Genomic DNA, 15,053 nt, shown 5'->3' with positions numbered 1-15,053 from the left:
TGCTATTGTTTGGAATGCCCATAAGGCGTTTATTCGTGGCACTTTAATATGTTTAGGACATATAGAGAAGAAGGCTCGTCTAGCTGAAATAGACCGTCTGACACAACAAATTAAACATTGTGAAGATGCTAATAAGCGCTCCCCTTCGTCTACAGCAGCGTCTGAATTAATATCCCTTCGGAGACAACTAAGGGAATGTCTCATATCAATATGAGAAAAATCTACGCAAAATGAAAGCCACGTATTATTCGCAATCCAATAAAGCAGGTAAACTGTTGGCCTCTAGACTTAAAGCTAAACATACTAAATCTAGGATTCCCTTCCTACTCTCTAACACTACCTCTGATAAAATATATGATCCCAAAGGGATTGCTAATCGTTTTAAAGATTTTTATGACGAACTTTACAACTTAGCAAATGATACGTCTCATTGCATCCCAACACAGGATGCAATTGATACATTTCTCAATAGCATTAAGTTACCTGTTCTGTCACCTGAACAACTGGAGACTCTTAATGCTCCTATTACCCCTACTGAGTTGGCTATGATTTTTAAGACCTTGCCTTCACATAAATCACCAGGTCCGGATGGACTCACAAATGAATACTATAAGTCGTTCTCCTCTATTTTAAGCACCCCTATGAGGGCCTTCTTGACTCATGCTATAACCTCTGCAAGTTTCCCAAGAGAAAATCAAGAAGCTTTGATTGTTACCCTACCCAAACCGGGAAAGGATCCTTCTGTTCCTCAGAACTTCAGACCTATATCTTTATTGAATGTGGATTTAAAAATTTATGCTAAACTGATAGCGACTAGACTCGCGAATTGCCTCCCTGATCAGATTGCTTATGATCAAATAGGTTTTGTGAAAGGTAGGCAATCATATGAAAATACCCGTAGAGTTTTAAACTTGGTTCATCAGACTGAAATGAGGAAATTGGAAATGGTCATGTTGGCTCTGGATGCCGAGAAGGCGTTCGACCGCATCTGTTGGTCTTATTCCTTCTCGGTGTTGCGCAGGATGGGCTTCTCTGGAGATATATTGAGAGCCATTGGAGCTTTATACTCGGCCCCATCGGCAAAAGTATTTACCAATGGCACCTTTTCGGATCCGTTTGATATAACGAATGGAACCCGTCAAGGGTGTCCGTTGTCACCTTTGATATTTGTTCTTTCCATGGAACCGTTGGCTCAGGCTATTAGAGAAGACCCTAGCATCAAGGGAATTGATGTGAAGGGACGATCTCACTTGATCTCTCTTTACGCGGATGATATTATTTTAACTTTAACAGACCCTCAAACCTCTCTTTCACGTCTCGTGCAACTGATTGACCACTTTGGGACTCTGTCCTTTTGCAAACTTAATCTTTCTAAATCTCAAGCTCTTTCTTTTAATGTCTCCCCTGCCCCCCTCCGGGCTCTGCATACACGATATGGTTTTGATTGGCGGCAGGAATCTCTTCAATACTTAGGTATTCAAATAACGTCCTCTGCTGGTTCACTTTTCCACTGCAACTACTTACCTATGCTTAAAACATTGAAAGATAGTTGTGATAAGATTTCTCGAGTTGATATATCTTGGATTGGGCGAGTGGCTGCGTTTAAAATGCTTCTCTTGCCTAAGCTGCTTTATTTGTTCCGCACATTGCCGATATTGATTCCACAGTCGTATTTTGAATCTATTCAGAGAGTGATTTCCTGTTATATTTGGAATGGGAGGAGGCCTCGTATATGTAGAGGTCCTTTGTTTAAACATAAACTGGCTGGGGGACTGGGAGTTCCTAATATCCGTAATTATTATTTAGCTACTCTAACTGCCCAATGTTCTGGGTGGTGGAATGCAGATAATGCTATTCCTTGGATTCAAATTGAACGGGCTTATATTTACCCCGGCAGACTTAGAGATCTGCTTATGCTCCCTTTTTGGAATGTATTACCACCGAAATCACTTTCTCCTACTATGATAGCCTCCCTCAAATCTTGGTCTCTTATGCATATGGAGGCCTCCTCTCATGCTCTTTGGCTTCCATCTACTACCCCCCTGTCAACGTTGTCATGGTTAATTACTGATTTGGAGGTCTCCTCCTGGGAAAAATTAGGGATCGTTTATCTTTCTCAGTTATATGACGAAAGTAACAACTTATTACACTTTCCAGCGTTGCAACGAAAGTTTGGTTTGCCTCCACATCATTATTATAAATATATACAAATTTCCCATTTCTTAACTAAGACTCCGGTACCACCTGTGCCTTATTGCAATAGAGTAATAACCTATGTTTCAAAAAAAATGAAGGGCCTACGTTTCTTGTATAATTTATTAGGTGAGGTCTTGGAGTTTTATAAATCGCCTCCCTTTAGATATTGGGAACGGGACCTTAACCGGTTAAGGACCGCCGTACGTAAATTTACGGCCTGCGGTCCAGGTACCTAAAGACCGGACTATTGTAAAAATACGTCCTGTCTTTAGGTACCTATTTCACGGGGGGAGGGGTGCGGGGGGGACAGGGGTTAGGTGTTACTAACACCTAATCCCTTCCTCAATAACGTCCAGTCGGAACTGAGTCCGACTGGACGTTTTAACCCTTTCGATCGCGCCGTGAAACATCACGGCGCGATCGAAAGGCATCCGCCAGCAATTGAATCAGATCGGCACCCCCCGCGGCGAGATCGGAGGGTGCCGATAGCAGTAAAAGGTAGTCTGGGGTCTGGCCAGTGACCCCAGACTGCCCGAAGCCCCCACATACCTGGTGATCCTGCCAGGACCTTCTGATGTCAGGCTGTGCGTCTACACAGCCTGACATCCTGCTACGGAATGCCATGTGGGACACCTGCATGCTGTGTCTCACATGGCATTCTATATCAGCAAAGTATTGCTGATTGAAGTGTCCTAAATGGACACATGAAAAAGTAAAAAAAAATGAAAAAAAAAAATAAAATGAAGTGTATGAAAAAAATTAATAAAGTTATAAAGCCCAAAAATCCCTTTTTCTCAATAGAAAATGAATTATATAAAAAAAAACCTAAAAAGTAATAAAAACAATGCATATTTGGTATTGTCGCGTCCGTAACAATCTGTACAATAAAACTCAAATAATACTTAATGTACACGGCGAACGCCGGAAAAAAAAACCGGAAAAAACTCGCCGGAAGTAATGATTTTTCGCCATCTCTCCATACAAAATATGCTATAAAAAGTGATCAAAAAGTCATATGCATCCGACAACAGTACCAATAAAAAGCGCAGGTTGTCCCGCAAAAAATAAGCCCTCAACCAACTCTGTCAACCGAAAAATAAAAATGTTACGCCTCTTAGAAGATGCGATGCAAAAAACATTGATTTATGTCCCCAAATGTGTTTTTCCTCTGCAGAACTAGTAACACATAAAAAAATACTATAAATGAGGTATCGCCGTAACCGTACCGACCCGCAGAATAAAGGGAACATGTTACTTATACTGTACGCTGCATGGTGTAAAATTAAAAAAGTAAAATTCAATGCCAGGATTGATTTTTTTTTTTTAAATCCAGCAAAAAAGGGTTAATAAAATGTATTCAATAAGATGTAGACACCCAAAAATGGTGTCATTACGAAATGCATCTCATCCCGCAAAGAATAAGCCCTTATATGGCCATGTCACCAGAAAAATAAAGAAAATATAGCATCTCACAATGTGAAGACAAAAACCCTCAAAAATCGCCAAATTATTAGAACACAACTGGCGGCGTCAGGAAGGGAATATATAAGCTGTGTGAGCGAATGTCAGGGGACACCCCAGATTTACAGCTTATGAGGGAACAGACACCAGAAGTGACCCCCAGAGTGACCCCCAGAGTGACTCCCCCAATCATAGGAGCTACGGGGACATAGTAGGGAATTTGGTGTCTGCAATGTCCTCCGCACCGCTTATACATTCCCTCTTCGCCATCCGCTGTGCAGTCACGTCTGGGATACTAATACTCACTACACCCACTGATAAATTCTTTGAGGGGTGCAGTTTTCAAAATGGGGTCACTCCTGGTACCCCATGGAATCCACTTTTCTGGTACCTTACAGGCTCTACAAACATGACATGGCGTCCAGATACCAAACATCTGAATCTGTATTCCAAAAGCCGCATAGCGCTCCTTCCCTTCTGCGCCCTGCTGTGCCCAAACTGCAGTTTATGCCACATGTATGACACATGTATGACACTGGTGTACCCCGGATAACGGACATAATGTCATATGTGGGTATAAACTGATATTAGGGCACAGCCGGACACAGAAGGGAAGAAGGGTCATTTGGTTTTTGGAGCGCAGACGGTTTGGTTTTTGGATGCCATGACACTTTTGTAGAGCTGAAACGCTAGTAAAGTGGAATCCCCTGATATGAGACGTTATTTTGGAAACTACACCCCTGAAGGATTTCTCCAGGGGTACAGAGAGCATTTTTAACCCCCAAGTGTTGCTATAACTTATTATCCATAAATGAATACGAAGCGGATTGTGAGAGGTGAAAATGACCATTTTTCCAGGAATACGTCCTTTCAGTGCGTAATATGTTGTGCCCAACTTGTATCAGAGATGAACGCTCTAAAAGCTGTTGTGCCTGGGATACCCGTTTAACAGTTTTTGGAGTGTCTCTGCTGACATAAGTCGGGCACAACATGTTGCACACTGAAATGGCAAATCTGTAAAATTTTCATTTTTAACTTCTCTATCAGTTGCGATTTCATTTCTGGAAACTAAATAAATGCAACACTCGAGGGTTAAAAATTCTCGCTACACCACTTGATAAATCCCATCAGTGGGGTAGTGTCCAAAATGGGGTGACATGTCTGCGGATTCCACTTTATTGGCAATTCAGGGGCTTTGCAAAAGTGGCATGACGTCCAAAAACCAAACTGTGCTCCAAAAACCAAAATAGCGCTCCTTCCCTTCTGTCCCCGGCTGTGTCCAAACAGCCATTTCTACCCACATATGGTATTAAGTCCGTTATCCGGGGTACACCAGTGTCATACATGTGGGCATACACTGCTATTTGGGTACCCAGCAGGGTGCAGATGTGAAGGAGCGATATGTGCTTTTGGAGTGCAGATTTAGATTCTTCGTTTTTGGACACCATGTCACATTTGCAGAGACCCTAAAATTGCCCCTACAAAATGGGGTCACTTCTTGGTGAATTCCAGTTTACTGGAACCTCCAGGGCTCTGCAAAAACATCATGGCGCCCAGAGGGTCCCTCTAAATCTGTACCCCAAAAGCTAAAACGCACAGTGGTCCTTCCCTTCTGAGCCCTGCTGTGTGCCCAAGCAGCAGTTTACACCCACATATATATTTTTTTGCCCCTCGGGATGGCCCACTTAATAGTTTTAGGAGTGCAGGTCTCTGACAACACAAAGTGGGTGCAACGTATTGGGCACCGAAATGGCATATTTTTAAAATTTCAATTTTCATTTTGTACATTACTTTTTGGGAAGCATTTTAGGCTCAAAATGATAATACCCCTTGATACATTCCTTGACAGGTGTAGTTTCTAAAATGGGGTCACTTTTGAGGGGTTTCCATTGTATTGATACTTTAGGGGCTCTGCAAATGCGACATGGCCCCTGAAAACTATTCCAGCAACATCTGCCCTCCAAAATCCAAATAGCGTTCTTTCCATTCTGAGCCCCACCATGTACCCATACAGCAGATTATGGCCACATATGGGGTATTGCCGTGTTCAGAAGAAATTGTGTAACAAACTGTGTGGGGATTTTAATTCTTAAACTATTTACAAAATTAAAACTATGGCGCTAAATGGACGATTTATTGGGAAAAAAAAGTAATTTTTCATTTTCACGTCCCAATGTTAATAAAATCTGTGAAACACCTGTGAGGCCAAAATACTCACTCTACCCCTAGACAAATTCTATGAGGGGTGTAGTTTCCAAAATGGGGTCACTTATAGGGGGTTTCCACTGTATTGGTACTTTAGGGGCTCTGCAAATGCGACATGGGACCTGAAAAATATTCCAGCAAAATCTGCCCTCCAAAAGCCAAATAGCCCTCTTTCCATTCTGAGCCCCGCCATGTTCCCATACAGCAGATTATGACCACATATGGGGCATTTCTGTGTTCAGGAGAATTTGTGTAACGAACTTTATGGAGCTTTTTCTCCTTTATCCTCTTGTGAAAATTAAAAATTTGGGGCTAAATTGACAGTTTGTTGGAAAAAAAGTAATTTTTCATTTTCATGGCCCAATGTTAATAAAATCTGTGAAACAGCTGTAGGGTCAAAATGCTCACTCTACCCTTTAATATGTTCTGTGGGGGGTGTAGTTTCCCAAATGGGGTCACTTTTAGGGGGTTTCCACTGTATTGGTACTCTAGGGGCTCTGCTAATGCGACATGTCACCTAAAAATAATTCCAGCAAAATCTGCCATCCAAAAGCAAAATAGCGCTCCTTCCATTCTGAGCCCCGCCATGTTCCCATACAGCAGATTATAGCCACATATGGGGTATTGCCGTGTTCAGGAGAAATTGTTTAACAAACTGTGGGGGGCTTTTACTCCTTTAACCCCTTGTGAAAATGAAAACTTTGGAGATAAAGTGACATTTTAGTAATTTTTCATTTACACATCCCAATGTTAGTAAAATCTGTGAAACAACTGTAGGGTCTAAATGCTGACTATACCCCTTGATGAATTCTGTGAGGGGTGTGGATTCTAAAATGGGGTCACTTTTGGGGGGTTTCCATTGTTTTGGTACTCTAGGGTCTCTGCAAATAAGGCATGGCGCTGAAAATTATTCCAGCAAAATCTGCTGTTCAAACACCCAGTGTCGCTCCTTCCCTTCCATGCACTGCCGTGTGCCCAAAAATCAGTTTACACCCACATGTGGGGTATTTCTGTGCACGGGAGAAATTGCACAATAAACTGTCAGATGCATTTTCTCCTTTAACCCTTTGTGAATGTGTTAATTTTGGGTCTAAATGACTGTATTAGTGAAAAAAAAATGAAATGTCTAAATTTCACTGCCATATTATTTTTATTCTTATGAAATGCTTAAAGGGTTAACAAACATCCCAAATGCTGTTTTGAATAATTTGAGGGGTGCAGTTTTGAAAATTGGGTAATTTATGGGGGTTTCTATTATACAGGCCTTTATAATTACTTTCAGAACTGAAGTGGTCCCTAAAAAATTGATTTGGAGAATTTTCTTGTAAATCTGGAAAATTGCTGTTACACTTGTAAGCCTTGTGACGTCCAAAATAAATTAAAAGACAATCAAAAGATGATGCCAATATAAAGCAGAGATATGGGAGATAATATTTATTCATGTATTTGGATGGTATGACTATCTGCCTGAAAAGCAGAGAATTTCACATTTTGAAAATTGCAATTTTTTTCAAATTTCCATCAAATTTCCTAGTTTTTTTATAAATAAATGCAAAAATATTGATTAGTGTTTACCACTAACATGAAGTATAATGTGTTACGAGAAAACAATCTCAAATTCATTTGTGTAAGTTAAAGCGTCTCAAAGTTATTGCTATTTAAAGTGACACATGTCAGTTTTGAAAAAAGAGGCCTGGTCTTTAACATACTTTTAGGCCTGGTCCTTAACCGGTTAAGAAGATTTTTTCTGCGGAGGACTGGTGTCAATCTTTCCGTTTGATACACTCTTCCCTAATGTGTAGCTCACATATTGAAACTGCAATTAAAGTACGCCTACGTTGGTATTACTCTCCATCGACTTTACAAAAAATGTACCCTTCAACGTCTGGGTCATGCTGGAGAACATGTGGGGATGTAGGGACCTTTTTTCATATGATTTGGCAATGCCCACTCATCATTCCATATTGGCATGCAGTGTTTACACTGCTTTCTGATCTGTTCCACTGCAGATTGACTCCGACTCCATCTTTAGGGATATTACTACTGCATATACCTATTACTATCAAACCATATAAACGCCTCTTTTGCAAACTCTTAACGATGGCACAAATTTTGATATTTCAAAAATGGAAATCAAATTTGAATCGAATGTTTATCTATGGGGAGCGCTCGTATGCCAACTCCCACAGAAATGAATGGAACTGCTTTATACGCCGCTGATTCTGAACATGTTTTACGTTCAGAATAAGCTGCCGTATACGTAGTGTGAATGCACCCTAAACGCTGGAACTTGAGACTCCTGGATGTGGAAAACCTTCCTAAAACCACTCCCTCCCATATCCAGGAACTCTGGCACACTGTGATGGCTCATGGTAAAAATTACCCGCTGAGGTGTCCTCTCTCTACAAATGTTGTATTGGGTGTCATAACCTTCCATTGATGGTTACCCCTTGTCGTTCGGTTCTGAGACTAACTGTTATTTCCCCCTGCTCCACTATTGGGCAATACCACCTCTTCCCTGTTGGACTTGTACTACCTTTTATGTATTTGTGGTATTTTGTTATTGTCGTATGTCTTCCCTTTTCCCTCCTGTTTTTTCCTTTTTGTCTCTCACTGCAGGTCTACCGGATGTTTATCATTCGGATGTTTTCTATCTTGGTAGCGTCCTTGAATCTGGAGAGCTGGGTCACTAGGGGATGCTTCTTCTGTGGTGCTGTGCCTGTGGGGCGGCGTGGCCCAGAGCCTTGGGGCTTGGTCTGGTGGCAGGGGTGTTCGCTCGCCTTGCGGGAGCCGTGTTGCGGTCGTGGCGGTCGCTGTGCAGTGCTGCACCCAGTAGAGTAGGGACCCACTATAAAGAGGTTGCCATGTTGTGGCTAGTGGGCTTATGCACCTTGATGAATATGTATACTAAGAACCTCATGTTCAGTATTGTAGAATTTGCTGAGAAGCACTAGATCAATGTATAAGACTGGGATGTGCGGGCCATGTCTTCTTTTTTTGAATAGATTACGTAATTTAGCTCAACTTTCCCATGATGGTAAATTGAAAGATTACCTTGCGATTCGGCCTGAAGAAATCCCTCCTCTGGATTAGGCCCATTCATTGAGCCTAATTCGGAGGAGGGTGCGTGGCTGGATGCCGGTGCCATGCATCGGCTTTCAGTTGCGTGACATGTTTTATGGATCGGAACCTGAGTTAGAGGCCGCCTCAGGTTCCGATCCAAAAATCTCAGTGTGAGCTCCCCCTTAGATGGTACTTCCCCCCCCCCAGCCCGTATAGACCAGATGTTTCCTAACTCTTCTCCTGCATGCTGGAGGCTGTGCGGCGAAGTGGGATCCTTGCTCCACACCTTCTAGGCCTGTCCCATACTGGAAGGGAGTTTTTGATCTTTTGGACCGCTTACTGGGATGTCCTGTTCATCGGACCCCTCAGACAGTGTTGTTCCATTTGGAAATGGGCTCGATCCCTCTGCCAAATGCAAACTAGCCTGTAAGATCCTGGTAATGGCCAAGATAGTTATTGCTAGAAACTGGAAACAACCTCTTACTCCCCCGCTACGCGAGTTGTTACTACTTGTTGATACCATTCATTCCTATGATCGAATCATAGCCTTTGGCAACATGTCTTTCTTTAAGTATAAGCTTTTATGGGATGCCTGGATAGCCAGTACGGACTGTTCTTGTCATTGAAGACCAGTCGAATCCTTGACTTTGCCAATTATTATGATTAGAGATGAGCGAACAGTGTTCTATCGAACTCATGTTCGATCGGATATTAGGCTGTTCGGCATGTTCGAATCGAATCGAACACCGCGTGGTAAAGTGCGCCATTACTCGATTCCCCTCCCACCTTCCCTGGCGCCTTTTTTGCTCCAATAACAGCGCAGGGTAGGTGGGACAGGAACTACGACACCGGTGACGTTGAGAAAAGTAGGCAAAACCCATTGGCTGCCGAAAACATGTGACCTCTAATTTAAAAGAACAGCGCCGCCCAGGTTCGCGTCATTCTGAGCTTGCAATTCACCAGGGACGGAGGTTTCAGTCCAGCTAGCTAGGGCTTAGATTCTGGGTAGGCAGGGACAGGCTAGGATAGGAAGGAGAAGACAACCAACAGCTCTTGTAAGAGCTAAATTCCAGGGAGAAGCTTGTCAGTGTAACGTGGCACTGACGGGCTCAATCGCCGCAACCCAGCTTTCCCAGGATCCTGAATGGAATACACTGTCAGTGTATTCCCGTATACCCGATATATACCCCGATACCCGTTCCAACGGTGTGCCCCCCCACCTTCACCCCAGAAATACCCTGCAAGTCCCCTAGCAATAGAATTGGGGCTATATACACCCACAATTTTTACTACTGCCATATAGTGCCATTGTCTGACTGGGAATTCAAAGAATATATTGGGAATACAAATACCCTCATTTCTTGCTACTGCCATATAGTGCCAGTTTCTGACTGGTAATTCAAAGAATATATTGGGGTTACGTGCACCCACAATTTTTACTACTGGTATACAGTGCCATTGTCTGACTGGGAATTCAAAGAATATATTGGGAATACAAATACCCTCATTTCTTGCTACTGCCATATAGTGCCAGTTTCTGACTGGTAATTCAAAGAATATATTGGGGTTACGTGCACCCACAATTTTTACTACTGGTATACAGTGCCATTGTCTGACTGGGAATTCAAAGAATATATTGGGAATACAAATACCCTCATTTCTTGCTACTGCCATATAGTGCCAGTTTCTGACTGGTAATTCAAAGAATATATTGGGGTTACGTGCACCCACAATTTTTACTACTGGTATACAGTGCCATTGTCTGACTGGGAATTCAAAGAATATATTGGGAATACAAATACCCTCATTTCTTGCTACTGCCATATAGTGCCAGTGTCTGACTGGTAATTCAAAGAATATATTGGGGTTACGTGCACCCACAATTTTTACTACTGGTATACAGTGCCATTGTCTGACTGGGAATTCAAAGAATATATTGGGAATACAAATACCCTCATTTCTTGCTACTGCCATATAGTGCCAGTGTCTGACTGGGAATTCAAAGAATATATTGGGGTTACGTGCACCCACAATTTTTACTACTGGTATACAGTGCCATTGTCTGACTGGGAATTCAAAGAATATATTGGGAATACAAATACCCTCATTTCTTGCTACTGCCATATAGTGCCAGTGTCTGACTGGGAATTCAAAGAATATATTGGGGTTACGTGCACCCACAATTTTTACTACTGGTATACAGTGCCATTGTCTGACTGGGAATTCAAAGAATATATTGGGGTTATAAATACCCTCATTTCTTGCTACTGCCATATAGTGCCAGTTTCTGACTGGTAATTCAAAGAATATATTGTGGTTACGTGCACCCACAATTTTTACTACTGGTATACAGTGCCATTGTCTGACTGGGAATTCAAAGAATATATTGGGAATACAAATACCCTCATTTCTTGCTACTGCCGTATAGTGCCAGTGTCTGACTGGGAATTCAAAGAATATATTGGGGTTACATGCACCCACAATTTTTACTACTGGTATACAGTGCCATTGTCTGACTGGGAATTCAAAGAGTATATTGGGAATACAAATACCCTCATTTCTTGCTACTGCCATATAGTGCCAGTTTCTGACTGGTAATTCAAAGAATATATTGGGGTTATGTGCACCCACAATTTTTACTACTGGTATACAGTGCCAATTTCTAACTAGGAATTCAAAATGCGCAAGGCTCCCGGAAAGGGACGTGGACGAGGCCGTGGGCGAGGTCGGGGGAATGGTTCTGGGGAGCAAGGTAGCAGTGAAGCCACAGGGCGTCCCGTGCCTACTCCTGTGGGGCAGCAAGCATTGCGCCACTCCACAGTGCCAGGGTTGCTTGCCACATTAACTAAACTGCAGGGTACAAACCTTAGTAGGCCCGAGAACCAGGAACAGGTCTTGCAATGGCTGTCAGAGAACGCTTACAGCACATTGTCCAGCAGCCAGTCAGACTCTGCCTCCTCTCCTCCTATTACCCAACAGTCTTGTCTTCCTTCCTCCCAAAATTCCGAAGCTTTACAGAACAATAACCCAAACTGTCCCTGCTCCCCAGAGCTGTTCTCCGCTCCTTTCATTGTCCCTCAACCTGCCTCTCCACGTCACGATTCCACGAACCTAACAGAGGAGCATCTGTGTCCAGATGCTCAAACACTAGAGTCTCCTCCATCTCCGTTCGATTTGGTGGTGGATGACCAGCAACCCACCCTCATCGACGATGATGTGACGCAGTTGCCGTCAGGGCATCCAGTTGACCGGCGCATTGTGCGGGAGGAGGAGATGAGACAGGAGTTGGAAGAGGAAGTGGTGGATGATGAGGACACTGACCCGACCTGGACAGGGGGGATGTCAAGCGGGGAAAGTAGTGTGGATGTTGAGGCAGGTGCAGCACCAAAAAGGGTAGCTAGAGGCAGAGGCAGAGGTCAGCAGCTTAGGCGAAGCCAGGCCACACCCGGAATCTCCCAAGATGTTCCAGTTCGTACCCAGCCCCGAAAAACTCCCACCTCGAGGGCACGTTTCTCGAAGGTGTGGAGTTTTTTCAAGGAATGCGCCGAGGACAGATATAGTGTTGTCTGCACAATTTGCCTCTCGAAATTGATTAGGGGCTCTGAGAAGAGCAACCTGTCCACCACTTCAATGCGCCGTCATTTGGAATCCAAGCACTGGAATCAGTGGCAGGCAGCAACGGCAGGACAAAGGCCGCCTGCCGTTCACGCCACTGCCACTGCCTCTGCCACTGCCTCTGCCTCTGCCACTGCCACTGCTGACTGTGCTGGCGATGCACTCCAGAGGACGAGCCAGGACACCACTTCATCTGCCTCCGCCACTTTGTTGACTTCTACCTCATCCTCCCCTGGTCCTGTCTTATCTCCTTCTCCTGCACCATCAAAGGCACCATCAGGCGTTTCTTTACAACAACCCACCATCTCTCAGACATTGGAGCGGCGGCAGAAATACACTGCTAACCACCCACACGCGCAAGCCTTGAACGCCAACATCGCTAAACTGCTGGCCCAGGAGATGTTGGCGTTCCGGCTTGTTGAAACTCCCGCCTTCCTGGACCTGATGGCAACTGCGGCACCTCGCTATGCCGTCCCTAGCCGTCACTACTTCTCCCGGTGTGCCGTCCCCGCCTTGCACCAGCACGTGTCACTCAACATCAGGCGGGCCCTTAGTTCCGCGCTTTGCACAAAGGTCCACTTGACCACCGACGCGTGGACAAGTGCATGCGGACAGGGACGCTACATTTCACTGACGGCACACTGGGTGAATGTAGTTGAGGCTGGGACTGCTTCCCAAACTGGCCCGGTGTACCTCGTCTCCCCGCCTAACATTCCTGGCAGGGACACGAGAAGAACACCCCCCTCCTCCTCCTCCTCTACCGCCTCCTCCTCCGCCACCGCCTCCTCCTCCGCCACCGCCTCCTCCTCCGCTGTTAGATTGACCCCAGCTACGAGTTGGAAACGTTGCAGCACTGGCGTTGGTAGACGTCAGCAGGCTGTGCTGAAGCTGATCAGCTTGGGGGACAGACAGCACACTGCCTCCGAGGTGAGGGATGCCCTCCTCGATGAGACGGCAATATGGTTTGAGCCGCTGCACCTGGGCCCAGGCATGGTCGTTTGTGATAACGGCCGGAACCTGGTAGCAGCTCTGGAGCTTGCCGGACTCCAACATGTTCCATGCCTGGCCCACGTCTTCAACCTAGTGGTGCAACGTTTCCTAAAGAGCTACCCCAATGTTCCAGAGCTACTGGTGAAAGTGCGGCGCATGTGCGCCCACTTTCGCAAGTCGACAGTAGCCGCTGCTAGCTTAAAATCTCTCCAGCAACGCCTGCATGTGCCACAACAACGGCTTTTGTGCGACGTCCCCACACGCTGGAACTCAACGTTTCAGATGTTGAATAGAGTGGTTGAGCAGCAGAGACCTTTGATGGAATACCAGCTACAAAACCCTAGGGTGCCACAAAGTCAGCTGCCTCAGTTTCACATCCATGAGTGGCCATGGATGAGAGACCTTTGTGACATCCTACGGGTGTTTGAGGAGTCCACAAGGAGGGTGAGCTCTGAGGATGCGATGGTGAGCCTTACAATCCCGCTCTTGTGTGTTCTGAGAGAATCCCTGATTGACATCAGGGATAACTCAGATCACACAGAGGAGTTAGGGATAGCATCCGATCCGTCACAGCTGGAGAGTAGGTCCACACATCTGTCCGCTTCACTGCGTTTAATGGAGGAGGAGGAGGAGGAGGAGGAGGAGGAAGAAGAGTTGTCCGATGATGTGATGGTGATACAGGAGGCTTCCGGGCAACTTCGAATCATCCCATTGTTGCAGCGCGGATGGGTAGACATGGAGGATGAGGAGGAAATGGAGATTGAACTTTCCGGTGGGGCCAGAGGAGTCATGCCAACTAACACTGTGGCAGACATGGCTGAGTTCATGTTGGGGTGCTTTACAACCGACAAGCGTATTGTCAAAATCATGGAGGACAACCAGTATTGGATCTTTGCTATCCTTGACCCCCGGTATAAAAACAACATCTCGTCTTTTATTCCGGTAGAGGGGAGGGCCAATCGCATCAATGCTTGCCACAGGCAATTGGTGCAGAATATGATGGAGATGTTTCCAGCATGTGACGTTGGCGGCAGGGAGGGCAGTTCCTCCAGTAGGCAACCAAGTTCTCACCGGTCCACACAAACGAGGGGCACACTGTCTAAGGTCTGGGACACCTTGATGGCACCCCCTCGCCAAAGTGCCGCCACGGAGGGTCCTAGTGTCACCAGGCGTGAGAAGTATAGGCGCATGTTGCGGGAATACCTTTCCGACCACAGCCCTGTCCTCTCCGACCCCTCTGCGCCCTACACGTATTGGGTGTCGAAGTTGGACCTGTGGCTTGAACTTGCCCTATATGCCTTGGAGGTGCTGTCCTGTCCTGCCGCCAGCGTCCTATCTGAGAGGGTGTTCAGTGCAGCCGGTGGCATCATCACTGACAAGCGCACCCGTCTGTCAGCTGAGAGTGCTGACCGGCTCACTTTGATAAAAATGAACCACCACTGGGTAGAGCCGTCATTTTTGTGCCCACCTGTGTAAAGCACCCCAACATGAAACTCCATGTCTGTACTCAACCTCTCCAATTC

The 15,053-nt window shown here is 45.2% G+C and overlaps 1 protein-coding gene across 1 annotated transcript in view; it reads left to right on the top strand.

The window, feature by feature from the left end:
* The first annotated feature begins 230 nt into the window (after nt 1-230).
* LOC142214522 (scavenger receptor cysteine-rich type 1 protein M130-like) overlaps nt 231-15,053 on the top strand; it is a 72,432-nt gene continuing 57,609 nt past the window's right edge. Inside the window, exon 1 of the mRNA XM_075283471.1 lies at nt 231-1,473. Within this exon, the coding sequence (XP_075139572.1) occupies nt 231-1,473 (1,243 nt within the window). The remainder of the gene's footprint in view (nt 1,474-15,053) is intronic.

The sequence above is a fragment of the Leptodactylus fuscus genome, chromosome 7 (assembly GCF_031893055.1).
Source record: "Leptodactylus fuscus isolate aLepFus1 chromosome 7, aLepFus1.hap2, whole genome shotgun sequence".
NCBI lineage: Eukaryota > Metazoa > Chordata > Amphibia > Anura > Leptodactylidae > Leptodactylus > Leptodactylus fuscus.
Note: the sequence above shows the minus strand (reverse complement) of the source record. Positions and strands in the feature narration are given on the sequence as shown.